Genomic DNA, 27,981 nt, shown 5'->3' with positions numbered 1-27,981 from the left:
GTTTTATATTTTTGCAGATACCAGCTTCTCTCACAAACGAGCAAAACCTTCAAGAAAGACGGTCTGTCGACCCTAGAGTACGTGCTAGTGGAAGTAGTTCACCACCACCTGTACACCCACATCGTCGCCAACATAGACGAACATAGCTGATGGACATACTTCGCCAAACTCCTGTTTGGCGACGAAAGGTAACAAGTGACGCGCTTGTGATATTACAGTTACCATAATGTTACTAAGTGCATTTGTTATTTGTTGGAATATGCTCTGCAGTTACAGAACAGAATGAATGAATGTCACAAATTTAGTGTTGTGCCAGGAATAATTTTATGATTGCGTTTGATGTATATTATTAAGTGTAATGTGTATTATATAAATCTATGTTTTTATTTAATTTTAAATCATCGACATTTTGTAATATTTGTCTATTTTGAACATTTTATTGTCGTTGAATCTATCGGTATCTGTGTAAAATATTTTAAGCTTAATTTTTCTGCTGTTGCTGTGGTGAAAATGATGTTATGAAAGGTGTAGAAAAACGATCTTGTGTTCATGTCGGAGATTTCATTATAAAAACAAAACAATGGCAAAGAGAACAATGTATGTTTAATCTTCGCAAAGTTTTATTGGTGTTATGTGTATATCGACACTGGCCGAATGAAAAACAACACATCACATGATATGTATAATACCTATATATGGGTAAACTGCAGAATAGATATATTAGGTTAGTTATAAATTTGCTTCATTTTAGTTACAATTGGAACCAGAGGGCTTACCGCGAAATGTCATTATCTGTCTCTCTGTCATTTGAATCATATGAAAGTGTTAGACAGGCAGATAACGAAATTTTGATTTTCGTGTTTCTCGACAGTAGGCCTTCTGTTACCAATTTTTAGTTTCGTCGAAGCTAATCTAAGTCTATTCTGCGCTTCGCCTATGAAGTACCACTTCAAATCGACCTATTTGTAATATATGTAGATAACAATGTACAGACTTGGTAGGTCCATTTCAAGTACAGATAATGACAATATACAAATACTAACCTCAGTATTTGTTGTATAAAATATTATAAAATCGCTCAGAGCGTCCAATTGTTAACTTTTGCATTACTATGTAAAGTTTAGGGTTAAATATTTGGCCCCTTAATCTCAAAAGCCAAACCTCGAATCTAAGTAAAAAATATATCTTGTATTCCTGTACATAACATTTGTAGGTTAGGGTCTAAACCTTCAAAAAGTTCGTCGAAGGAAGATGGGTACTGCAGAGCTAAGTTGCACATAGGGATTCTAATATCATGAAAATATTTGTTCGACGAAATAGATACCAGAGAATGTTACAATGGAGTAACCCATTTTAAACAATGGTACAATTAATGACTTTGAATTGGTCAATTTGAATATACCTTAGGTATTGTCTATCCAAATACATGCCAGCAAAACAACCATGTGGTATCCATACTCCTTTGGCGTGATCGAATAGAGACATTCACTCAATTACGCTAAACCCATATTACTATAGATACTCAAATTTATATTAAATACCCCTATTAGCTTATTTATAATACTTTATCTTGTGTTGTTCGGCTCTAAAATTGTGATAGATGCGGGGCGTCAGCTCGCCTGTACATAAGAGATATTTTATTTTATTCTTTAATCTTAAGGTAATAAGGTCCATGTGATAATGAAAATCTGTTCGGAAAAATCTGCGTCGAAATTGAAGTATTTTCATGAATCTCTTGAAGCTACGTAGTCTTTTTAGTTTTATTTAACTTATAAAAGCGACTTTTCTGTGTACAAAATAAAGTACAATTTTAAACAACTCAATGCAAACTTTAGAAAGTACATTTAAAAAATATTTACTCGTTCATAGTTCCAATGTCTGTCTGCAGGCCTAAGTATTAAGCCGAAATTGGTGTTGGCAGGCGATTACTTAAGCGGACCTTTTGTTTCATATGTATTTAAGTGTTTTGCTAGTTTCATAAATATTTTATTTTTTAAATGTCGCTTACTAAGGAATGTTCATTTGTTTATAGTCGAATATTATTTTATTAGCGTCCAAATCTATTTTTTGTAAGTTAACTTTTAGTAAGTAAAGTAATTAGTCTGAAAATTATGTACTGAATAAAGTCAATATGATAATGTATAAACGTAGAGGTTTTTATATTTTTACGAAATCGGAATAATCTGTGAGATGCAAACGTCGGATATTTCAATAGAACTTAGCGAACGAGAACCTCACCTGCAAGCAATTTTCAAACTATTTAAACTTTAAACACATATATATATATGGTATAGCATCAGAATATCACGATGTAACACTATGTGGCTTAATGTTATTTGCTGCAAAGTGGATGATGTGCTCTTCTATGTTCAATTGTTTTTTATGATTATAGTTGTAATAATGCTTTTGCCTTAGTTCCTAGGACCCTCTTGTAAAAATGCTCATTTTTTATTTATTTATTTATTGTGTTGCAATTTTCTAAGTACAACAGATAAGTTATTAGTTTTTTTTACGAAAGTATAGTAATTCAGCACGATTATAAATGATTACTTATTGTTGTATTTTATGCGTGAAAATTTCGTTTATAAATTGGGTCCTTGGAGCATCTTGTTTAGATTAGTACGCCGTTACACTCTGTATCCAAAGATAAAATATGGTTACCTACTTGAATTCTCTGCTTAGCTAATATTAAGGCCTAGATTATAAAAGAAGGGTGATATTGATAGTGGATTGTTAAACATTTTAGAAATGAGTTTTAAATAAAGGTAGGGAGAACTAGGCATAAACTATTTCCCAATTCCCTATGTGGAACTAAGGTCAGTGTGGTGAAGACCGGCATATAACATTTTTGGCTGGAAAGAACGTCATAAGAGGGCAAGAACCGTATTATCTATAGTTGAAGAAATATTATTAGCACCGATGAAATGTTATCGCTAATGGCTCTTTGAGAATAGGATAATAAAACAATTAGCACCCAGTTTTGCTTAAAGTATACAGCTAAACAATCTTGATTCCATTTGTCTGATTGTAATTTCTAAGTTTTCCTAATATTCCAACATTTCAATTCATTGTCTGTTGTTTAATTATAAATGATTTAATCTATAGAAACATTAATATAAAAGTAAATACGATTAGGGTCGAAAAAAAGTTTCATTTACATAATAACGTTTGTAAAAGTTTTATGACCAATCGGTGCAAATTTTATTTCTTCTACTATTATACCTTACGCAAGAGTAAAAAGTGACGAAAGAGCTTGTAGACGGTCTTCTCCACCTTGACCTTGGTTACTAAAATGACGTACTTTTAGTGACACTAGCTTTTGTATCATCTGAAATTAATCACATTATAGTTTTTGTTTTTGACCGCGTGGGCTATTCAAAACTAGACTTTAAGTGAACGCAGTAACAACCACGTTACAAAAGCGAGAATTATAAAGCAGGACAGCGTATACTTAGAACTTATCTTCGTAGCAAATTTACCTAAGTCGAATTTAAAGGAGATTTACAGAATGCATGCGTTAACTGATGTGAAAGGGTACAGGAATCTTATATACCACCAAGGGCGCATTTAACCCTTTTAACGCCACGCCTCTCGAGCGCGGCGAGATCGTGAACACACAAGTACCATGAGTCACTGACAGTGTCAAAACTGACATATACGCTATCGAGAACGTAATTTACTTTCTATACATCTCGCTCGCACTTATAAGCGAGTACGAGCGAGATGTATATAAAGTAAATTACGTTCTCGATAGCGAACTGGTGGTCAGTGCGGAACTGGTGGTAGCAACACTTGTCGGAAATATCGTAATTCACGAATGATATCGGGGTGTAGCCGCGTGTCAGTTGACGACTTTGGGGGTAAACGGGTTAATGAAGCAAGTTCACGGTTTGCCTCTTTCAAACAACCTATAATTTGTCCTCTGTTTCTAACAAACATTGATATTGTATTGGATAGGCTGATAGAATTAATTATGAGATCCATTTTACTTAATGTCATAAATAATTATATAATCAAACTGTGTATTGTAGCCATATTTGAGCTAGGTAATTGTATAAATTTAACTTCATGGATCTCAGAAGCTATTGTTATGTTTTTGAATTTGTTTAACGCATTCCATGCGAGCCGAGCCGATTAAATTATAGCCAATGAAAACTTTTAATGACCAATCAGATCTTTTTTTTAAATAGCGGGAAATATTTTATTGGATACAATTAAATAAGAAGGGATAGCTATCACTGTCAGTGAGGCTGGGGTCATTTTTGGAAGGCATTTTTCTATGGAGAGCGTTGTCTATATATATTCCGTCACTGGACAAAAGCGACTACGAACAGAGAACCCGTCAACCGAGTTCCCGGCACTGAATGGGTTAATAAAAGTTTTAATTAGATTTTGGGATTTGTCATTGGCAAGCATTGTGTTTAAAAGTTATAATTATATTGGGATTTGTCATATACCTAAAGGCAAACATACAAGAACTATACATTATTTTAATACATTATGTTAATGGCATTCCGTGAAAGATACTGTTAAATCTAATTTTAAGAAAACCTATACATAGAAATAATGCAATCGACGAACAACTAGAAATACTTAAGATTATGATTTTATAATCCATGATAGCCAAAGTCCGTTGGTATATAAGATTTTTGGATGTGGATCTAAAGAAGGTTATTTGGAAATGTGTCAAGCGCGAAGCGCAAGTTAGGAATGTATACAACCGGTAGGTAAGTGACCATTGAGATACTTAAGAAAAGGTGATAAGCTCATTTTATTTTGTCTTATTGGTTTTTATAAATAAATATTTCGTTTTTTAACTTGTATGTATTTTATTCTCCTACCCTTTGTTAAAGACAACTTTCTTGTGTTAGAAAGCGCGGCTAGATATCCCGAAAATTCATGATATGCGTCAGGAATAAAGAACATGACACATAGATATAGATGTCCTCTTAAAAAGTCTGTAAGAAGCTTGGGAGGCACATTTTTATTCGGTGGTCTAAACCAAGGCGTTTATTTCTTTTTTTCTAGAGACGGTGGTGAGTTTTAAAGGCATCATGCAACTGAATGAATAAGCAGTGGGTGCTCTCTAAAACCTTTGTGTTCTTGAATAAGGTCTTGTAATCCTTTTTCGACGTTTACGTCTATGTGGATGTACAGTTGTCGAGTCGTGGAGACTTTCCTCTTCCTCTACAGGGCGGACAGTCACTTCTTGTAAAAGTTTAAAATTGTTGTGTTCTTGAAACAGCTCTTGTAATTCGTGGTAGGAATGGTCGATGTTGACCACTATGTGGGTGTACAGTTTGAAATGAGTTTTGGAAACAAGCTGGTACTCCAAGGAGGTTAATCCGTCCAGTTGGAAGGCCTTCTTCGTTTGGAGGAGCAGTCGGTATCTGAAAAATTAAAATCTTAGAATATTGGTCTACTGTTGCGTCTGCTTAGAACGAACTTTTTCATACACTTTGTGTAGTTGTGGAAATAAAATCGCCCAAAAACATTAGAGTAGGCGGTCCTACTTTGTAATGCAGCTCGGTAGCTGCACGGCATTTGCAATGACATCATTAATATCAAGCTTCTATTAAAATATGACGTTTATATTTACACCCCTCACAAATTCGGTGCAAAGTTAGTTTAGATACAGATACATTTCCTTCATAAGAGATGGGCTATGAACGGTAGGGCTGATATGGTCGGTTTTTTATCATCTGTCATCATGCCTTTACGTTCAAAAAAGTACCTATGTAAGTGCGAAAGTGTCGCATGACATGACAAGTGATAAAAATGCGACCATGATACGCGGTTACCTTATCAAAGTCATACTTCCAAAGAATAATTTTCATCGATCTTTACTTTGCCAACGTACTTTTATTTTCGTGGTCCTTCTCCTTCTCATCTATATTTTTACGATCAATAAATAGTTGAATAGAATTAAGCTTAGAAGGCTTAAGCCATACCATAGATTTAGATTAAACAATAATGTAGTAGAACTAAATAAATTAAGTACTTAGGTAAATCATTGAAAGCTCTCCTAAAGTATGACTCACGGTAGAATCGGTTCGGGTCCGATACTTCGTTTTCTGTGACGGATGATAAGTGATCACGTGATGCTTTTGTATCGAACACTGAAGTGTCGGACGCCTCGGCCCGGACCAGGACCGTTTTGAGTCGTCCTTTAATACTATGTTAATTTACAAACAATGTTACCTTCTTGGGTTTCGTGATTTTTGTTTGTGCTTTAACGCAGCATACCGAGCTATAGTTGAGTTGTACTGTGTGGCTGTGTACCCCGAACCTCTCAATCTGCAAGTAAAATTAAGTTTACCGACATTCGTAACCAGAATTTCACACAATTATTGATTGTTCAATTCAATATTTTTATTTCAAATAATTTAATACATATTAGTGTTACATAGTACAGTCAGCATCAAAAGTAGCGGATGAAACAACGCGCAAAAAGTATCTGATATTCCGGATAACTTTTCCAAATATAGATAAATTTCTAAAACTCGCGTTCAATCTTTTACAGTCTTAGTTGTTCTATATTAAAGAAATCACTTTTTGTTAAGCTGTTACAGAATGGTAGTTACTTATGAAACTTTATTTCATCCACTACTTTTGATGCTGACTGTACAGCAAAACTTATAAATCTTTTTATTACAGTTCGTGTAATCCACGTTGACGCGCAGATTGGTCAAATCTGACCTTTAATAACATGACAATACGAGTTAAGGCACACGTCTTCGTGAATAACACGATCTATAGTGACAAAAAAGCTAGTTAAAAGCGACGTGGTGCGGTGGGCAACGGCGCGTGCAGCGCAACAACGACGAGTCCCAGCGCTGTAGTCTAAATGAGCTGGGTGCGTAACCTTGATACCAATTGTTGGCTCTGTGGCGCACGATACGGTGGTCTCTCTCTCTATCACTCTCCCATATTAGTGCGACAGAGACAATGGCGTATCATTCGCTACGGAGCGTAAGCGTTTGTCATCTTGGCTAGGCCCTTTGGCCGTTTAGAATACTGTTTGAGCTATGGCGAAGACGATTACGGCCATCCCACACTAGCGTCTTTTGAGCGTCGGTGCCTATTCAGCGCTATGGAAAATGGCGTCGCTGCACAGTTGCGCCATCATTGCGCCGAGCAGCAGCTATAGAGTTGCCTAGACGCCGACGTTCATGAGACGCTGGTGTGGAGTAGCCCTTAGTCGATTGTGCATATCTTAGAGTCCAACGGCTCTAGATCAAGAAGAGAACTTTTGCCCAAGAATACACCGAAATAGGCTGTAGCGAAAAAACGTCTACCTGTAATACAAGTCATTGTCCTCGCCACCCCATCCCCAATAACCATTGGAATAGCCGTTGGCATTGGCAAATTGCTCTACAGTCAAGGCTGAGACTCCACCAAAATTCCCTTTCACTGTAGCTCTAAAAACATTAAAAACCTTTAAAAATAGTATTCATTAGATGAGATACACTTTTACAGACTTGCACATAATCAAAGACGGAAAATAGTCGACTTATCTTATACCTTTAAACGAGCAATTCTTGTATATATATATTTCTGTGATCTCGGAAACGGCTCTAACGATTTCGCTGAAATTTGGTATATGGGGGTTTTTGGGGGTATACAATCGATCTAGATTAGTTTTATGTTTAGGAAAACGCGTTTTTTCGAGTTTTCATGCGTTTTTCTTTCGACGCAGAATATGGTCGCTAATTTCGTATTGCCGGCCACTGTCCGTCTGGTCCAGCGGGTTAAGACGCGGACTGCTAAACGAGTGTTACGGGTTCGAATCCCGCCCGGTGACTAACTTTGTTTTTTATATGTTTTTTGTATGTTGTTATGTGTATATATAATTTTTTAATTTTTATTGTTTTAGACAAGTTTAATTTAGAAAAAAAATTAGTTAAGATTATCACCTATACACCACCATATTACAATAAATAGTTATAACCGAGCTAAGCTCGGTCGCCCAGGTACTAATCATATACATATATAGCAATCGACTCATAAAAAGTAGACTCTCATTACCATATCAGTTCCAGAATCTCTGCCAACTATCTGCCTCCAGAAAACCACGTATGTTCACAGGCTGCATGAACTCTTAAAAGTCACGAGATTACTTGTAGATGCTTTCTTAAAACTCCAGAGGAGTTACATGCGCGTTGCCGACCCTAACCCCTCCCACCCTCGTTGAGCTCTGGCAACCTTACTCACCGGCAGGAACACAACACTATGAGTAGGGTCTAGTGTTATTTGGCTGCGATTTTCTGTAAGGTGGAGGTACTTCCCCAGTTGGGCTCTGCTCTAGATCTGGAATGACATCCGCTGTGCTGTGCCCTACCACACAGAGCGAGATGACATTCACAATGCCCATTCCTCTCTTGTGGACGTAGTTTAAGGACTTTATCTTAATCAAAACACGACACCGAATACCTATGGCCTTAAACGGATCCCCACTGTTTTTGTTACACGGATGGCACGGATGCGGACAAGACAAGTGTCCTACTTCCAGAAAACCCACGTAAGTTCACGCGCTGAATCAGTTCTTGAGCAACCAGATTACATGTAGATATCTTCTTAAGTCTTACTTGAGCTCGTTTTCATACAGCATACCGGCATCGTACAGCCTCGGATGCCGCGCATGTGGGCAAGTGTACAAGTTCCGCTGGTCGAGCGGCAACAAATCAATGTCGTGGAATATATAGCACTGCCAACCACCTGCCTCGAGGAAACCCACGTTCAAGAGCTTGCCGCGGTTGAACTCGTGTGTACCTGAACAAACGGGGATCGGTGAAACGGTGATTGAGAGCTAAACAACTTTGATTATGACACTAACTCCAAAGAAAAAACTCAATTATTTTATCATGGGCATGTGTATTAAATTAATTGCCAAAATCAGGACCTTCTCCTGACAATCCAATTAAATGTAGAGAATCTGGCCGATGAATAGTGGAAGCAAGGAATTTTAATTATTGGTTGAGCGGCTAGCTCAAAACTAGAGTTTTCATGCCAAGTGCTAAGTCAAGTATGGAACTAATAGGAATATGTATGCGTTTTTACTGCCAAATTCGTGTTAGCGAAGTCAGAGTTTAGCAGTTATTGTTATTGGATAAGTACCTTTTTGTTCCACGATAAATATTCCATATTCTAACTGTTGTTTAATCAGAAACGGATGCATGTGATTCAAGAATGTTGCCAAGTTCTTCTGTCTATCTCTGCAAAAATAAGTTAACGAGCTAGGTTCCAAGATTGGTACTGCCAATCAGTAATAGCCTATCATAAGTAGAGTATACACCGTGTTTTTTTTTTATTTGCGTTAATTTCAAGGGTGCATTCCTGAGCTTAAATTAAGTAACTTTCTCAAAGACACCGGTATTCTAATTAACTCCATTTCGGGGATAATCAATATTTCATTTTTATCTTATAAAGCCCTTACAAGTGTGTACACTCACCTTAGGACCCGTTCACATATTGATTAGTGTTTCTTCTCTTCTTTTCATCCTGTTACCCCCTGCTGGGGTGTAGGGCTCGAACCATTGATTAGTGTTTAGTACGGGTTAATACAGTTGCTACTAAATGTTAGTACTCAAGGACGATCGATGTTCGAAATGACATTGACATGTCACAGTTTTCAATTGTTTGATTGAGATAAATGTAATGCCCGTGAAACAACAACGCTATATGCAACATTTTATTACTTTTTATAACAAAAAAAATATTAAAAAAAAAAAATTTGGAAAATTAACTATGTCATGTAGTTTCCTTAAACGTACTTACCAATACCCCGAAGTAAACGGAATTCAATAAAAACACGGTGTATAAACAAATATATCAGTTCAATGGACCCATTCTATGTTGCATGGCTTTAAGAAACACATGAACATTCAAGTAAAATATATCAATGTCTGGTATTCGTTTTTAAAAAGATACCAGACATATATACAGTCTCGCAAATGTTCTCATGCCAAGTTCCATGTAACTTAAGTACCTATAGTATGTCGTTTTAAAATGAGAGCATACCTTCGTAGCGAGTGTAACTTTTAGATTGATTTTTATTTGCATTGTTGTATATTTGATAAGTTCTTTGTTATTTTTTTCTATTTTCATGTATTTTCAAACACAATAAATACTTGGATCCATACCTCTGCATTTTTATTCCGTGTTTACGAACCTGTAAGGTACTATGATGGCAACTCTGCTTCTAGCTAAGCAGTCGGGTGGTGAGTACCGCCCTCCCAAGTTTACCTCAGGATATTTGTCCTTTATGACATCTAGCGATATATCTGATGTATTCGCTAAAATAGGCCCTGCAAAGAGTAGGTATATAGTTATAATATCATAAGCTTTAAAATTAGTCTTAAACCCGAAAAATATTAATAATTTATTACACCTGTTATGTGAGTATAAAACGGAACTTAAGAGCAATTCCTAGCTGAGCAACTTTTCAAATGTGGAATTTTTGAAGCTAAGTTTCTGTCGCGCTGCGGTGGGCGGGAGTGTGTTCGTGTAACAAGGACAATTGCAGCTGGGACTAAAATTCCCACGCAAAAAACTCAAAAATCGTGGTTTCGCTCTCGACTGTTTCCTCCTCCAAAACGCAACCAATCATTTTTTTTAATTTTGGAAACTGAAATGAAATCTCTGGAAGTAATAATCTATGCCGCTATGTTTTGATTTTTTGGATATTTGTTGTCATATTTGTATAATGCGCCTGGTTTTTACAGCCAATTCAATTGAGCCGTATTTTTGATTTTCGAGGCGCTGTAAGTTTCTTCAAAATAAAATAATCCAAAAAAGCAAAACATAGCGGCACAGATATTGATGAATGATGACATTGATCTTATTTGAAAAAATAATTGCTCTAGGTTAAAAATCCAGGGAGGAAACAGTCGAGAGCGTTAGTATGGAAAAATTGCAACTAGGAATTCCTCTTAATCTATAGTCTGCAAAACGTTTAATAAGTTGATGAACAATTAAGGTTTACATTTTTAAGCAGTCTTTCTCCAAGACTACGAGGACAAAGTCAACTTCGATACTTCATCATTGTCTTGCTCGTTATGTCTCGTTTTACTAAATATTTAACAACATTTGATATCATTCTTTGTGGCAAGGTTCAAACAAAATAAAGATAATGTTTGTTAAATACCTAAATCTGAGGGCATATCACACAACCTTCGTTCGTTACTTTCTAATTCATAAGATTCTTCAACGTCAACGTCGCTAAAAAGGTCACTGACGAGGTTCACGTCACTGACGTCATCGATGTCGTTATCTCTCTTGACGACGTTTTCGTCATGAAAGTCATAAAACTTTCCGGCCACGTCACTGACATTATCAAGCCTGAACGCTTCGGGCCGCTGAGTAAAACTGGGATTATTGGACTCTTCTTTTGCAGCGGCTGTGTTGAGTAGCGGTTTGAACCACTGTGGATGGATATATCTGGACTTAGATCTGTAGAACCATGAAAACGATATGTATTATAAGATCAATATAGTTAATAAATAATAATAATGCACTGGTTATTATTGATAATTTTGCATTCGTTCAAACAGTTTCTTACCCGATTTTCTTTGCGCGGAAAAATACCGTGTATTTCTTAGAGAGTAATTGGTCCTCGTTAGATGAATCAATGAAAAATGAGTATAATTGGTGCATGAGAAATAAGAACGCGATCGCCAAAATAACCCGAGATAGAGAGACGCGTATTAGCGCTGTGGTCGCCATCCCCTTTCCCGCCCTGCGGTAAACCTGGAAGAATAAGATTTTTGTTCTCTTCCCCGTGTGGAAACAAAGTTGCCGCTTTCCGGCACCGTCGGACAGAAAGATAGTTACACACCTCGACCAGTAAATAAGAAACCCTCAGATCAGATGAACGTGTTGGCCGAGGTGAAGCCGGCATTTCTTACTTTACTGCCTGTATGTAATATAAATTCAGGGGTCGGACAAAAAGTGCGGATGACGTAAAAATGACGTAATCTTGCACACAGGATGATGTTTGAAATAGAAATAGAAATAGAAATAGAATTTGTTTTATTCATAAACACACAAACAGAAATAGACAGACATAAAAGAGAACATTTTGAGTTTTTTGAGTTTGAGTTTGTATTTAAACTTCCGTGTGACATGTAGTAACAAAGTAGTATTAATGAAGTAACAAAATAATCGTTATATTTATATTATATTAATACGACGACCGGTTGGCCTAGTGGGTAGTGACCCTGCCTACGAAGCTGATGGTCCCGGGTTCAAATCCTGGTAAGGGCATTTATTCGTGTGATGAGCATGGATATTTGTTCCTGAGTCATGGGTGTTTTTTATGTATTTAAGTATTATAAATATTTATATATTATATATATCGTTGTCTAAGTACCCTCAACACAAGCCTTATTGAGCTTACTGTGGGACTTAGTCAATTTGTGTAATAATGTCCTATAATATAAAAAAAAAATTAAGAAAATCGTAAATAAATCCATGGAATTAATAATACATTTATGCATTTTTTTATGAAATTACGGAAGTTTTGATTTTGTAGTTGCACCCAGGGTATGTTTGCTGCAATCATAAAATTTGTAAGGTTCATATTAAATTCACTTTGCCCTTTTTTTTTCTACGTTTCCGATGTTTGGTTGTCTCCAAATGTCTTTTAATATTGTTTACCTTCGTTGGTATATCTTGATTACAGCAAGAGCAGTATACGTGTTTGTCACTTACCTCCAAAAACGGAAAATTGACACAATATTCGAGTAAAGATGACATTTTACAGCGTTTTCTTATACATTAGTAAATATAAATTTTAGCTAAATATAATCGTGAAGATACAATAGCTAAACAATAACGAAGTCAATTTATTGTTCATCTGATTGACAATGTGTCAGTCAAAAACGTTACTCATTTCAAGTGGCGATATCGTTTAATAAAGAGGTTGATAAATGATAAGTGATAATTGTTTATGAAAATCAAAAATACTATTTGAAATCATCCTATAAGTGGTTTGACGTCATCCGCACTTTTTGTCCGACCCCAGAATATAATATACTATTTCACCACACTCAAAAAGGCTTAAGCCGTTTAATTACTATTTGCTGTCAATTTTTTTCGTTGCAATTGCAGAAAATATGTCTGGTCTGAAGCTGGCTTTTCATTCTGGGCGGAATAAATATGAACTTAAACTTGTCTCGAAAAAAACTGTATATTTTTTAATACGTTGAGTTATGAAGATATAATGTACAAAATAGGGAAGTCTTCTCTATCCACCAAATATTATCACAATTTGACGAAATAAAATTTGACAACAAAATAAAAATCATCCCATCTTTATTCTTCAAGAACAGATAGCGAAGATACATTTTATCCTCTAGAATGATAAAGTACCTAAATGTTGAATTCTTGCCTAACGTTGCCGTTAACTAGTATAGTAGGATGGACTTTCAACTAAGTAATGATTTTGAATGATATGTACATACATTGATTTTGAATGATATGAAAGTATATTGATTTTGATTCGATTTGTGATTTTACTCGTACAGTCACCTAGCTATTTTCCTCGTTTCGGTGTGGTGTAAAATTTTGTCTCTCGACGACCTTGAAACCCTCGCAACGCTTAAGCGTAAGCTTCCACTTTTTTAATTCGGGTATTATTATAGCAATAGGACGGCTTAACAACAACTTAGCCTTGTAAAACAAATAACTATTTTACTGACAAACAACCGCACCGACCCGACCGCCGGATTGTAAGTGCTTACCGTAGTCCATGGACGCATTTATCCAAAGATAGGCATATACGTCGCGAATATTTTTAATGTTTTGAAATGTAAAGCAAAAACTGTTTTTTTAATTAACCATGTTATTAATCAACTTTAGTCAATCTATTTGTATCACAGAACAGTTGGTATCTCACTGTCACTTATCGCATTTACGTCTAAAATAGAAATTTCGTTATCATTCTTATACATTCGAGAAATAGAGAGGCAGATAACGAAATTTCGATTTCAGCGGTAGACCCGCAGCTATAATAACAAATCAATCTGTAGTACAAAACAATCTAAATCAATATAACACTCCTAATACTCAAATTTACCTATAGGTCGTGTTAAGTATGTGGTTTTTATTATGTACTTACTCCTAAAAATAATTAAATGGCTTGCGATATCAAAATTACGTTTAAATTAAACGTAGATTAAGTGATAGTAAAACCGATATCTAACGCTCAGTGTACAGTCGCCATCAGATATATTGGAGTGGCCAAGGTGCTCACAAATATCTGAACACGCCTCTGTTGTCAAGGCGTTAGACTGTTTTCAAATATTTTTGGGCACCTCTAGTATTAAGTATGTATTTTGTAGCAAGCAAAAAGAGCGATGTACCTACTAGTAGGTAGGTGTAGTAGTTATGTTGGTTATGTCTATTCCATCCCATCATGTACCTACTGGGGGAACTCTGCAAGTGTATTATCACAGAATAAATAATAGTACTACCCTACAGAAATAACACTTCATACAAAACCGAAGTTTGACAGCGATTCAGGGACGAATAATTCTGTCCCTTTATAATGTACGGCACTATCCCTTTCGGCCATTTAGTTTGAAATCGTTGTGCTTTCGAAACAACTCTTGTACTTTGTGGTAGGAATGGTCGATGTTGACCACTATGTGGGTGTACAGTTTGTTACGAGTTTTGGAAACAAGTTGGTACTCCAAGGAGGTTAATCCGTCCAGTTGGAAGGCCTTCATCGCTTGGCGGAGTAGTCGGTGTCTGGAAGAAATAGAAATATTAAAAAAAAATTGTCTACTGTGGCGTCTGTTTACAACGAACTTTTTCATACATTTTGTGTAGTTGAGAAATAAAATCGCCGCGCCGCCATTTTGGCTAAAATGCCTGTCAAACTAACAACAATAAAACCGGCCAAGAGCATGTCGGGCCACGCTCAGTGTAGGGTTCCGTAGTTACTCTTCCGTCACAATAAGCTAAACTGGAGCTTAAAGTATAGTAAATTGTTAACCAAGGGATGAAACGGTACCTTTCACCTGAGTTAAACAAATAGGCAAATTTGCATAATCAGTACCTAATTAAATTAAGTCTTTTACTATGAAGGGAAAACTTTTTGCGATAACTCAAAAACAGCTAGACTGATCATGTCCGCTATAGTTTTCATTTAATGTCTTTCTTAAGCTCTACTTCCACGATTTTTTTCATATTTTTTGGACCTATGGTTCAAAAGTTAGAGGGGGGGGGGGGGACACATTTTTTTTTTCTTTCGGAGCGATTATCTCCGAATATATTCACTTTATCAAAAAATAATTCTTAAAAACCCCTATTAGTTTTGAAAGACCTTTCCAACGATACCCCACACTCTAGGGTTGAAGCGAAAAAAAAATTTCACCCCCACTTTACGTGTAGGGGAGGTACCCTAAAAAAAATTAAATTTTTAGATTTTATTATACGACTTTGTCGGCTTTATTGATTTATATATCCATGCCAAATTTCAGCTTTCTAGCACTAACGACCACGGAGCAAAGCCTCGGACAGACAGACAGACAGACAGACAGACAGACGGACATGGCGAAACTATAAGGGTTCCGTTTTATGCCATTTGGCTACGGAACCCTAAAAAACATTAGTGTAGGACCCAGCTGCATGGCATTAGCAATGACAAAATGTAACAATGTCATCATTAATGTCAATCATCTATGAAAATATGGCGTTTATAATTACACCCCTAACTTTGTTCTATTAAATTCTGGGCGAAGTTAGTTTAAATGAACTCTGTACTCTTGTACCTTTTGGCGTTGAAACTCTAGGTCCATGGGGTCCCAGCGCGCACAAGTTTTTTGGAGAAATCGCGAAACGTCTGTTTGACGTAACTGGTGACCGAAGAGCTGGCGGCTTCCTCGCACAACGTATCAGTATTGCGATACAACGAGGAAATGCCGCCAGCATCCTTGGTACAATGCCTCAAGGGCCTATTTTAGATATAAGCTAGTTATAGTAATCATCTGTATATATCCATTATGTATATTGTTATTGTCAATAAATAATTTATTAATATTAAAAAAAAAAAAAATTAACTCTACAATGTTTAAATTCAATATGGACGAATATTTATGCGGTGGTTATAATATGGTATATTTACACAAATTGACTAAGTCCCACAGTAAGCTCAATAAGGCTTGTGTTGTGGGTACTTAGACAAGACAATTATATAAATATTTATAAATACTTATACATAGAAAACACCCATGACTCAGGAACAATTATCCGTGCTCATGCCCTTACCAGGATTTGAACCCGGGACCATCGGCTTCATAGGCAGGGTCACTACCCACTAGGCCAGACCGGTCGGTCGTCAAGTATATACGAGTATGTATATTATGTGTACGACCAACGTGTGAGTATACGTGTCCGTTTCTGCCAAAACATCCCACTTTGTCGATATGTAGTTATTTGTAGTCCCTAAAACTACATATACATATCTATTAGAGAAAGAATGAAGTCTCCATGTCTAATAGTAACTTTTTTAATGTTGTATGAGTGAAAAAACGACAACGGAGAAAACGATAAAGTTTAGGCCGAAAAAAACAAACTTAATTGGGAGTTATGAAGTGCTTGATATTTGCATGTCGGGCACAATAAAAATAAACTAACTTATCTATTAAATAAAACTAAATTAAAACTAAAAACTAATACTAAATAAAATTTAAATATGTCTAAAAAATATGGCCCCTTTGGCATGGTGCCGAGGATGCTGGCAGCATTTCCCCGCTGCTTGATATTAAATTAATTATTATTGATATTAAAAAAATTCTGCATACTTACAGGATCCTAAAATCATATCCCTTGAATGTTGGATTAAACATAAAAATGGATGGAAAAAATCTGAATGTGAATATTGATTTTGTTAATATAATTTATACATGATACCCTTTTTAACCGACTTCAAGATTTCAAAAGAGGAGGTTATCAATTCGGTTGTATCTTTTTTTTTAATTTTAGTTATATTTATTCTAAAGCCATAAGAGTAAAACTAAGTTATATACTATTATTTTACGTGGGGGATCTATTATAAATGTGCTCTATTAGTATATAAATTGTATCTTCTGTTGGTGTCCTAATAAACTGGTATTCTGTTGGTATTTATATAAAATATTTTGAAAATTTTGTTATAAAAAGTACAAAATTCATATATTTTTTAATAATAATCATACGATTACTTAACAAGCACGTATTTTCTTTAACAAATCAAGCATTTACATTTTAAAAAGTGACATTTGATGAAGTGGAACTGCTGATGATGATCAGAATGGTACTCTTCAACGACGCATAGTACACGTTTGGCGATTTGTCCTCTTCGCTGTGTTTGCTAAGCAAATTAGATTTTATCTTACCAGTCAACCATAGAGCAAATCTGAAATTTGTCAAGGTGGGTGCAGTGGCAAAAAAAACATGTTACCTCCTTTTCTACATAATTAGGCGTAGGACGATGTAATTTTAATTTCAATGTATGAAATCGAAAATCAACAATAATCGTTCTTTCACCGGTCTCCCTCATTGAAATAGGTTTTTTTCTTACAAATTATTATAAAGATAAGTTTACCGATTTTCTTTATTTAATGGTAGGGAGGGCCCAATTTGTCGCATTACTAAACTTTAGTGAGTCATTAGTAAAGTTAACGTGTTTGGTGGTTTGGTGATTGGTTATTTATGCTTTGCTATTATTAATAAAAACTTTGCTACTTTTGACATTAGTTTCTTGTTTTGATACGGTATCAAAAAGTAAACTTTTTCGACTTCAAACATAGGGTCCCAACTTGTCGCCTACTTGGTCTAATACACACAAATTGAGAACAGATATAACCAGCTTACAATGTGTAGCTGTAATGTTTTCCGAGTAAGTAATGATATAAGGTGTATTGGGGAAACCAGAAAATCATTTAAATATCACTTATATTCAGTTGTAATAAGTGTAAGTGAATAAAATATGCACTTTTTTCTCAGGCGATGCCGCGTGGCACGATTGTTCTTTAGGTAAAAAAAAGCTGACTTGGCCCGGTAGCCCCGAGATCGTACCGTGCTAACCCCCCACAGAGGAGGGGGGAGGGCAGGAAAGGGTCAGCTTTATGTCTGCCGCATACACCCGGAAAGGTGGGCCAAAATGGTTACTGAGTGGGACCCACGGAACACCAAAGACGGTGCAGGACGTGGTGCAGGCAGACCGAATTTATTTCTTCTTATTACATACATCATACATATACATATAATCACGCCTATTTCCCGGAGAGGAAGGCAGAGACCACGGATTTCCACTTGCTACGATCCTGACATACCTCTTTCGCTTCCTTCACTTCACTCGAATAGAACAAAGTGGGGAAGAGTAAGCCTGCGTTTTGACCAGATTGTGCGAGGATGCGTAAAGCAGACAATTATGCGCGTGAAATAGAGATAGCAACAGGCGGGTCAATGGACAAAAGTCATGGCGAAAATGGCATGCAAAAAGGAGGAAAATCTCTTATGGCAGAACTATTACAAAAGTGGCCAGCTTTCAGCTTTAAATAATAGTTCCTAATCTCTCCGATGGCGCTAGTTATGTTCATGGATTACGTGAACCATAGAGGTATAATAATATAGAGATGGAATAGAGAAGGGGCAACAAATAACCCGACTAAATTACGTAGGTTGTTTGTGGTATCTTGTTAGGAATGTTAAAACGTGTTTTTAATTTTGTCGCATTGCGTATATTATGTCCCTCACTGGCGCACGCGTATAGCACACTATATAAATACTAGGTCTATGACATTTTATTTCGGTGTATTGTGGCGCCGGCCTTTTAATGTTTTTGATGGTCACTTTTCATACATAGAGATTTACCTCCTTGTATTCCACACCCCATAGGCAAGCAGCTTAGCTGGCTTTACGGTCTTTTGGGTACTTATAACTGGTTGGATAGGTTATCGCAAAAAAATTAAAAATTTAACAGACGTGTCAAATGTCAAAACTCATTTCCCTTTCTCTTTGGATGTCATTTGGTATCTACGCAAGTGAAATCGCTTCTGCTATGACGCATCATAAATAAATATATTTTATTGAATATCATAGCTTAAGTGAATGTTTTTTTACCAAATTTAAAATTAAAACATGCCGAAATATTACAGATTTAGAGCCACAACGCCTACCCGCAAGGTCAGGCAAATTAAGGAGAAAGATATTAAGAGGGAAGTGCAAAAGTAAGTGGAACCTTAATTCGCATTCGTTATCTACATCTTCTTTTGTCTTAACGGACATCTTAAAATAGTCTTCATAAAGTGTGCTTTATATAGTAAGATTTACTTCTCGTCAACCTGCTAACGAAGACTATTTTGCCGCCTATGAAACCGAATTGAATTTGGACTAAATTAACAGAGGATTTTTTTTGTGTTTTCATCCTCTGTTAATTTAGTCCAAATTCAATTAATTCATATTTCATATAAAAGTAGAGCTCGTCGTCGCCACTTTGCACCGAATTGAATAAATGTAAATATTTCTATAAATGTGTGATTAACGATGACATTTTCACCATGCTAAGTCCGACTAGTATAATTTTGTAATCTCAGCATGTCACTTATTTTTACCAGCAGACCCGAGCACCCATATAATCTGCCTGAAGACATCCTGGGCCTGACGCTGGTGTGCGCGGCGCCATCTTGGTACCTGCGCCGCACCGCGTGGCGCGAGGGCCCTACGATCGCGGGCCCGCTGCGGCAGCTCTCGTCTGTCGCTGGACGGGCCGTCTTCATCGTGAAGCCGTCGTGGTGAAGGCTACACTCGTTTATTGAACGCTCGTTTATTCATAATGTTTACCAGTGCAAAAGTTTTAATTATTATTCATTCATTAATGTCCTAACAAGGCTGCTTTGCCAGAGTGGAGGTGAACGGAGATGGGAGTAATCAACCAGTAGCATTGATTCTCATCCACATCTCTTCACCGCTCCGCTGGATTTAGATTTAGTTGTACTAATGCTATTAGACGGGTCCACACCGCGCAGCTCGCTATGTGTAGCCGTGCCTCGGGCGAAGCATACACAATCGCGGCCACAATGCCTCGGGCAAGGCGCGTCTTCACAGACGAGATGCTTGCCGCGGCCATTTCATCGCGAGGCATCTCGTTCTGTGTGAATCCGCCTATTGGTTGATTCCGCATATCTTCACTCATGTCCGCCTCAGCGCAAAACACCATAACTCCTGCTGCTTGCATTTTGCGAAACGCACGCGTACTGTATTATAAAACGTACTTCACAAAATGCGCGCAAATAGCGATATTTTTACAAATTGTTCGCAAATAAAGCGCTAGCAGTGCATTCGCCAGATTTCTTGGGCGTGCAGGGTTACTCATGTTACTTTTGGTTGACTAGCTGAAGTTTTTTAACGAAACACGTGATTCGACCTACGTTAATTTTTCACAGATATAACTAGCTAATGTGTATTGAATTTATGTTTTTAGTGAAAATTGTTGTGTTATTGCTAATGAGTACTGCATTTGTTTTCCAATTTTCTTTGAAACCTCAGCAATTGTAATGAAATAAATAAAACAAAACTAAAACAACTGCGCTTTTATTACACGTAACATATAATTTCACTTATCACGGCAGTCATACCAGAAGTCTGATCTTTAGGATCTGAAGAGGAAAGGGGACGGCCGCTTCTCCATACAAACGTAGTCCCCATTTTCCTCTCGATATTGACATTATGGAAAATGTTTTTCTATAATTTGGTGTATATTAGAATTATAGATTTTCTGATTATTGTACAATAGAAAAACAGATTTCATACAAATTTTTAAATGCTCCTAACTCTTATATTTTTTCAAAATCACTCTAATTACTAATAACTTTGTTACTTACTGATCTGGAGGCACGGGAGTGCCCCCGCCAAGACGAGCAAAGCGAAGCGCAAGGGCACTACCTGCCTTTTCTCGAAGCGCTTCGTCGTTTTTTTGAACCGTCATAACTTGGGTTTGGATTACACCAGGTACACAAAATTTTGGGGATATAATCTCCATAGTGGACTTATTAAGCATAAAAAATTCAATTGCATAGCTCTTATACTTTAGATTTTATTTATATCTAAAAAACCCCGATTACGTCACTGACTCATTCATTCACTCACTCACTGATGATCATCAAAACCCAGGTACTTCCTGAAGTCCTAGGAAGCTGAAATTAGGCATGTAGGATAGATTTAGTACACGAAAAACAAAAAAATTAAAAACTTGAAATATTCTAAGGAAGGGTGGAATTTTGTATGGGGAATCAATAACCGCTGAACTGATTTAGTTGAAGTTTGGTTTGTACTTAGATATTTTTTGTTATGAGGTAAATATAGAATAGTTTTTAAACCCAAAATCATTCCTTAACCCCAACTTGCAAAAAGAAATGAAATCCCATTATAAACATTTTCATGTAAAATGTTGCCAAGACGAAACCATAAGGCTCGAGTTTGTGAAGTTAGGGCGTGTAGAGTTAAAGCTTCGCTCTACAGGAGATCTGATAACTTTTTGACAGTGCGAGACATATGGTTTCGTCTTGGCAACATATTACATGAAAATGTTTTTGATGGGATAACTTTAGTTTAGCTATTACTGCTCCTTCACTAGCTACTTTAGATTACAACATAATATTATTAAGGCGCACTCAAGGTCTATTAACACATTGCTTATTATTACATTATTTTTTGTATAAGACTGTTTGTTGCCAAAATTAAAAAAAAAAACAATGTGTCAATATATTTTCAATAATGTTAATATCCAGAGAGGAAAATGAGGACTATGTTTGTATCAAAAGGCGATTTCGCGCGGGTCAACTTTCGTCTTAACAACAAAGCGCCCAAAAATGTTTGGCCATCTCAAATTCTTTGTAGAGAAGAGAAGTAAATACGTGACAAATGATGTCTAAATTACTTATAATATAGCGATGAGCTCCTTCTTAACACTGTCCATTCTTTCTCGCATGCTTATTCTGTCAGCTAGCTGAAGTGTCCTTATTATCTTCAATACTTTTTGATAGGTGGGCGACCGGCCGATGTCTGCCTTGATATGTGTGTATAAGCGGTGGGGGACGACACTTTTTACGGAGTACTTTAGAGTGGACAAGCCCTCGCTTTGTAGAGCATTCTTGGCTTCCATCATAATTTTGTACCATTTGTACCTGTTTAAAAAGTATTAAATATTAATTATTTGAAATAAACTAAGCTTCCACTATTTTCTGGTCTATTGGTTGCTTTAATCTTTTGAACGGCAGCTGTCAAACCCAAGATGATAAGCTAACAAATATAAACCGTACTAGAAACGTTGATGGCGCCACTTTTTGATATTTCACACATATCAGTGAAAGAATACGGATCAAAGTCAAATGGCGTTCCAAAAAGTTTTAAGCATGTGGAAGAAGGTAATAAATTTACTGTGGCTACAAAGTTTTCTTTGACAATCCACTTCTATTTCAAAATCTCTTTGCCTTAAGTTACGGTTAATTGTTGGGTTAAGGTCCCTTTTACTAGAATATGAAGCTCCACTAGTTTAGTTTTAGTTTTACCAGAAATGAATAGATTTACTACTTACATCCTCGGATTGGTTGATCACAATGAATACAATACTTGCCGTTTATTTTTGTTGGTTGGGTTTGGCTTGTGGTACAACGAAGCATATCGAGCGATAGTCTCGTTGTATCTTGAAATGACGTAACCCTTCGAATGCATTCTGTAATCAAAAATACTTACCTAATATTTAACGTCCCTGACTTATATGAAGTCTATGAGTCAGTTTCGACAACCCACAGGACGCAGCTTTACGTTGGTTAGTGGCGGTGTTAGGTGGTGGCTATTGGACACCATCCATATGTCACTGCGTCCCATAGCATTGTCAAATCTTGGCAAGAATCTTAATAAACGAATGCATCAAAGTACAGGCCTACCTTAAGACCATGTCATCGTCCTCTCCGCCTATGCCCCAGTATGCGTTGCTGAAACCATTTACGTCGGTGAACTGCTTCTGTGTCATAGCTGATACTCCACTGGACACGGTGTTGTAAGGAAGTCTGCAAGGAACATTCACTATAGTGTACACTTTATGCATTACAAGTAGGTAGGTACTTCTGTTCAAAACCATAGTGGGCTACAACATTCACTTAGTAGTTTCAAAATTGATTTACAAGTTTGCCAGATGCCAGATCCGTCTCGATTCTTTGCAACTCATATCAAAAACTCCCAACAAAATTCGTATTGGAAGGTGAGTAGACATTAATATGCTCCAAATACTCGATTATTTTAAATTTCCAGATATTTTTGGAGGAGTACTTAGATTTTTTTCCAGCGGCTCACTCGTTCTTTCATCCACCCATTAATTAATTTATTAATTCATTCTCATTCACTACCAATCTCTTGCCGTCTGGCTCTCAAAGAAGTCTACTTTTATTAAGTTTTCCTGGATGTAATCTTTACTTAAAATCTCGTCGATCAACAGCAACGACGTGTCTTGAATACTTCTCGTCGGGACAGAAGTAGATGTGCCGCTGGTTAAGCAGCAGTAAGTCAATATCATGGATAATGAAGCACCGCCAATCGCTCTCTTTCTGGCTTCCCTTGAAGCCTACATTTTGAAACCTATTATGCCTTTATATTTACTTGTAAGCTTGACGATAAACAGCGGCAACGTGTTGTCTTGGATGCTTCTTGTCGGGGCAAGAGTACAAGTTCCGCTGGTCCATCGGCAGCAGGTCAATATCGTGGAAGATGAAGCATTGCCAATCGCTTGCGTTCTGACTTTCCAGGAAACCTACGTTCCGAAGCTTCCCACTATTGAAGTAGTCATACCTGAGTCAATGAGAAAGTACAGGTAGATCATCATCATCATCATCATCTTTTATTGTACTATGGTAAAAATACAAAAGTTGATGCAAAATAGTCTCTCATGGACCGTAAAAGGGTATGGCAAACATTTCCTTACTAATAATTTTAAATAAATAATAATACATATTATAGGGACATTCTTACACAAATTGACTAAGTCCCACGCGTGGGACTCCACGGTAGGTAAGACAAGAAGGCTTGTGTTGTGGGTACCTACTCAGATAACGATATATAAAATATACAAATACTTAAATACCTACATAGAAAACATCCATGACTCAGGAACAAATATCTGTGCTCATCACACAAATAAATACCCTTACCGGGATTCGAACCCAGGACCATCGGCTTCATAGGCCCCTGCCTATCACCCACCCTTCACTACCCACTAGGCCAGACCGGTCATCAACAATTTTGTACAGAATATACTTATTAAACTATAATTTAAGGAGATCAATAGTAAATATGTTACTTAAGAGGGAAGTATACCAAGTGATCGTCCATACAAAAAAATAAAGAAAATAAAGAATTTAAGGAGATCAATAGTAAATATGTTACTTAAGAGGGAAGTATACCAAGTGATCGTCCATACAAAAAAATAAAACGTTCCACTTCTAAATCGACAGGGCTCGACGCCGGCACGCACTGTTCGCAGTCCCCGCGACGCGCACGCAGTACGCGCGCCGAGCGCCCACGTCAAGAGCCCTTACACTTCTAAACGGTTTAGTTGGCCTTCTCGAGGGTGCTGACCTTTTTAATGATAAGTTGAGTGTTTTGTGACGTCCCTAGACTGACGCGCTGGCATATGTTTTACTTGTTTTGTTCTATGAGATTTGACTTAAAGGCTAGTTAAGGCAAATCTCATTAAACAAACATTCGGGCTATACAATTTACAACAAATTGTTAAAAACTAAAAACTAGAATTTGACACTATTTGCACGACTGACCGGTAAAATTTATTCTCGCGCCATCTGTAAAACAGCAACCGGTCAACCCCATTCCATACAAATAATAAAGCATAACAGGGAACTATCAATTAATATTTACAATTTTGATCACGAGTCTTCTAGAGGTTGGTATAATGATGGTACATGCTAGCGTTTTTAAACTAGTCACACTGAAATACCATTCAGTTATTTAAATTTAAACACGTCTTACCTAAATGCTTGTTCGATGATAAATATGCCGTATTCTAGCTGTTGTTTCATTAGGAACTGATGCATGTGGTTTAAGAATATCGGCAACAGTTGCTTGTGAGCTCTAAAAAAAAGAGAACTCTTAGATCAAATCAAAATAAATCAATAATGGGGCGTACTGACTGACATACAATCTACAAATAATCTTAGAAAATAAGTAAAAAGCCTTGCTATGGGTTCTGGCAAAGAGACTTTGAAATAGAGGTGGATTGTCAAAGAAAACATTGTAGCCACAGTAAATTTACTGCAATATTTTGACACATGATTAAAACCTTTAGAACGGCATTTGACTTTCATCCTTATTATTTCACTGATATGTGTTAAATTTGTTAAATATCAAACAGTGGTGCCACCTTACCGGGCATCGGCTAAAGGTTGTGGCGCCATCGCTCGATACGATGCCGCCATACCTTTGGCCTTTCATCTATTAGATGGTGCTACTTTTTGATATTTAACAAATTGAACACATATCAGGGAAAATAAAAAGTTTTAATTATATGTCGAAAGATGGCAATATAGGACCATGGGCAACTTTGTATGGAGCCCGGGCCAAACCAAGAGAAATGAGAGTTAGGTCATTAGATGAGTATTTCAATGTACTTCATTTCGTTCTATGGGCACCAAGCGGAATTCCATTGCATAACTGAGATATCCTCTATTTCAAATTCGGTTTGCTACGGAGGTCATAAAAAATGTAAATTGCACTTTTCGTACCTAAAAGGCACTATAATGGCCACTTTGTGCAGGGCGGTGCAATCATTTGGGGAGAAACGGCCGCCCCATTTTACTTCTGGAAATGCACTCTCGTCCAACTTTTCTAGGTCTATGTAAGTCGTGTTTACTGAGATGGGACCTGAAAACTAATACTTTGACAATTGGACACAAATTACCTTTGAAATAATTTAATATCAATTTGTTGTAAGTAAAAAAAATTGATAAACCCCTTCGAAAATAAAACTGCGCAATTTTAGAAGCAATTTTCGTATTCTTAGCTTTTGTGCATTAAATTGTTACATATTTTTAAAGTTAATCTTATAAGACATATGTTCCTGATTTTTTCCATCGAACGGCGGGACTCGAATCGCTGAAGTCCCTAGAGTTCTGAAATTCTTATAATTGCTATTGTTGGACCTGGACTACAACCGCGAAAATCGAAGTTCGTCAATTGCGGGCATTTTTCTCTGTCACTCTAATTACGTCTCAGTGAGAGTATAAGAGAAAGATCCCCGCAATTTGCGAAATTCGGTTTTCGCGGTAGGCCCACTGCCTTGATCAGTAAACACTGGCTCGCTCACACAGAGACACGCACAGCAATGTCACACGTTCACTCTTGCCCTCGGCCCGAGACGGTGTGTATCTATTTATTTATAGATACTACCTATACACTGCATCTATGATTGCTAATCAAATTTCTGGCAACCGTATTGTTATCGAAAAAAGCGGTACGATTTTTCAAAACGATGTTTCTTGATTTCAACTATAGCTTAATCTAGCCACATAATACAAACTTGCAAACATACACACACACATACTACCCACACAAACACGCGCTCACACCTAGACTTGAATAACATGCTTAGATCTTTTAGTTATTCAGTTTTTATAGCTTGTATTGTAGTAATTACTTTTGAAATAATGCGGCTGACTAGCAAATTGCAGTGTATAGACATTCGCGTTCATCTTTCGTCTCGCCACTCGGTTGAGAGTAATATTTATTGTATTAACCTGCAGTATGACGCGTAAGCATAGGTGTAGTATAGAGGTCTTCGATATGCCGTAGGTGGTAGCTTCTAGCTTATTAGGCAAAAAATCGGAAACTGTGCTTAGTGCGCGAACGCCATTGACATATATCTAAGAACGGGCCTTACGGGCAATAAGAATGGGGCCAGTACAGCGGTGTCACGCACACGAATTCCAGCCAATCGTGCAGTTTAACGCCACAACGCGATTGGTTGATGAGTTCGCATCATGCACGCGATTGGTCGCAACTAGTTGCGTTAGACTGCACGATTGGCTCGAATTCGTGAGTGACACCTAGCACACTAGCACCATTATTGGTGGCCGCAAACGTGTCCTTAGATATATGTCAATGGCGAGCACAACGTACAGGTCTTGCACCCAGAGAAGATTTAGATATAAATTCGGCCTTACCTAAATTCGGAGGTAAGTCGCATAACGGTATTTCTTCTCGTACTCGTAGCATTTCTTGCCTGCATTAACAAATTTTATATTTTAAGTGCAATTTTTATGTCAAGGCAACAAGCGTCAAGGACGATTTGTGGTATGTATATTATGACTGTATTAGATTTAATTTCTATCAATTTTTTAAAATGATTCCGCACAAAAATGTAATCGAAAATACCACAAAGCAGCCTGGGTGGTGGGAATGTGTAAGTGCCCCTACGAAATTCTGTTAAAAAAACCATATACCTGCGATAGTTGTGAACTGTGTTGCAAAGCATTCGTAAGGCAAGTATTATTGCAAATGTTAGCACGAAGCAGATAATGACATATTCGCGCCTTCGTAGTAACTCAGGCTTAGTTAAGACCAGGCCGTATCCTGAAATTGTAAAATAGAGGCTCATAACTTACATAACCTTATATAAATTTATTATAGTAACTACAAATATAATGATATAATTACTTAATATTTTTCGCTGCATGTTGATTCGAGGCTTAAACAGATATTGAGTATATGTGTAGGTGTGTGCTCAAACAATAGCTTTTTACGAAAGGCACAACATATGATGATGATATTTATGTAAATCTTACTAAAGTTATTATTAAATAAAACAAAAAAATACACAATCATTTAGTTTAACTTAGCAACAGCCATTCACTTCATTTTAGACTAAGGTGTTTTAGAAAAAATATAAACTATCCTAATTTGGGTGTCCAAACTTTAACTCGTTTAATT

General features: G+C 36.8%; 4 protein-coding genes across 5 annotated transcripts in view; 2 read left to right on the top strand and 2 right to left on the bottom strand.

The window, feature by feature from the left end:
- Positions 1 to 4,817, top strand: part of LOC133526487 (beta-1,4-N-acetylgalactosaminyltransferase bre-4-like) — a 404,725-nt gene extending 399,908 nt beyond the window's left edge. Inside the window, exon 10 of the mRNA XM_061863140.1 lies at positions 18 to 4,817. Coding sequence (XP_061719124.1) covers positions 18 to 150 — 133 coding nt within the window. The 3' untranslated portion in view covers positions 151 to 4,817. The remainder of the gene's footprint in view (positions 1 to 17) is intronic.
- Positions 4,818 to 4,930: 113 nt separating this feature from the next.
- On the bottom strand, positions 4,931 to 14,890 carry LOC133526489 (beta-1,4-N-acetylgalactosaminyltransferase bre-4-like). The gene is made up of 8 exons (XM_061863142.1): positions 13,743 to 14,890; positions 11,147 to 11,748; positions 10,172 to 10,307; positions 9,118 to 9,215; positions 8,589 to 8,772; positions 7,299 to 7,421; positions 6,202 to 6,297; positions 4,931 to 5,390 (listed from the first exon to the last, which is right to left on the bottom strand). Exons 2-8 carry the CDS (start codon positions 11,160 to 11,162, stop codon positions 5,087 to 5,089), a joined length of 957 nt encoding a protein of 318 aa, XP_061719126.1. The 5' UTR covers positions 11,163 to 11,748; positions 13,743 to 14,890; the 3' UTR covers positions 4,931 to 5,086.
- A 3,008-nt stretch (positions 14,891 to 17,898) lies between these two features.
- Positions 17,899 to 20,572, top strand: LOC133526492 (uncharacterized). 2 transcript variants are annotated; one of them, XM_061863147.1, is made up of 2 exons: positions 17,899 to 19,217; positions 19,608 to 20,572. In XM_061863147.1, exons 1-2 carry the CDS (start codon positions 19,129 to 19,131, stop codon positions 19,783 to 19,785), a joined length of 267 nt encoding a protein of 88 aa, XP_061719131.1. In that variant the 5' UTR covers positions 17,899 to 19,128; the 3' UTR covers positions 19,786 to 20,572. The 2 variants fall into 2 exon arrangements, with proteins under 2 accessions (XP_061719131.1, XP_061719129.1); XM_061863145.1 differs by having other exon boundaries at positions 18,980 to 19,217; positions 19,605 to 20,572.
- A 123-nt stretch (positions 20,573 to 20,695) lies between these two features.
- Positions 20,696 to 27,709, bottom strand: LOC133526488 (beta-1,4-N-acetylgalactosaminyltransferase bre-4-like). Its single transcript, XM_061863141.1, has 8 exons — positions 27,495 to 27,709; positions 27,216 to 27,274; positions 25,779 to 25,917; positions 25,027 to 25,128; positions 23,644 to 23,832; positions 22,935 to 23,057; positions 22,622 to 22,720; positions 20,696 to 22,172 (listed from the first exon to the last, which is right to left on the bottom strand). Exons 1-8 carry the CDS (start codon positions 27,647 to 27,649, stop codon positions 21,926 to 21,928), a joined length of 1,113 nt encoding a protein of 370 aa, XP_061719125.1. The 5' UTR covers positions 27,650 to 27,709; the 3' UTR covers positions 20,696 to 21,925.
- Between the last annotated feature and the right edge of the window lie 272 nt (positions 27,710 to 27,981).

Source organism: Cydia pomonella, chromosome 16, assembly GCF_033807575.1.
Source record: "Cydia pomonella isolate Wapato2018A chromosome 16, ilCydPomo1, whole genome shotgun sequence".
Lineage (NCBI taxonomy): Eukaryota > Metazoa > Arthropoda > Insecta > Lepidoptera > Tortricidae > Cydia > Cydia pomonella.
This window is presented reverse-complemented; position numbering and strand designations above follow the sequence as displayed.

What these genes read in the sequence shown, in the direction of transcription:
- LOC133526489 (XM_061863142.1), bottom strand. An exon ending in CTGTATGAAAACGAGCTCAA is followed by an intron (nt 7,422 to 8,588) that starts GTAAGACTTAAG and finishes TAATGTTTTTAG; the next exon opens with AGCTACAGTGAAAGGGAATT. An exon ending in AAATCACGAAACCCAAGAAG is followed by an intron (nt 5,391 to 6,201) that starts GTAACATTGTTT and finishes TTAATTTTTCAG; the next exon opens with ATACCGACTGCTCCTCCAAA.
- LOC133526488 (XM_061863141.1), bottom strand. Translation starts at nt 27,649, where the DNA reads ATGAGCCTCTATTTTACAATTTCAGGATACGGCCTGGTCTTAACTAAG. An exon ending in CGACTTACCTCCGAATTTAG is followed by an intron (nt 25,918 to 27,215) that starts GTAAGGCCGAAT and finishes ATTAGTTTTCAG; the next exon opens with GTCCCATCTCAGTAAACACG. An exon ending in GCCATTATAGTGCCTTTTAG is followed by an intron (nt 25,129 to 25,778) that starts GTACGAAAAGTG and finishes TCTTTTTTTTAG; the next exon opens with AGCTCACAAGCAACTGTTGC.
- LOC133526492 (XM_061863145.1), top strand. Translation starts at nt 19,129, where the DNA reads ATGCCGAAATATTACAGATTTAGAGCCACAACGCCTACCCGCAAGGTC. An exon ending in ATTAAGAGGGAAGTGCAAAA is followed by an intron (nt 19,218 to 19,604) that starts GTAAGTGGAACC and finishes TATTTTTACCAG; the next exon opens with CAGACCCGAGCACCCATATA.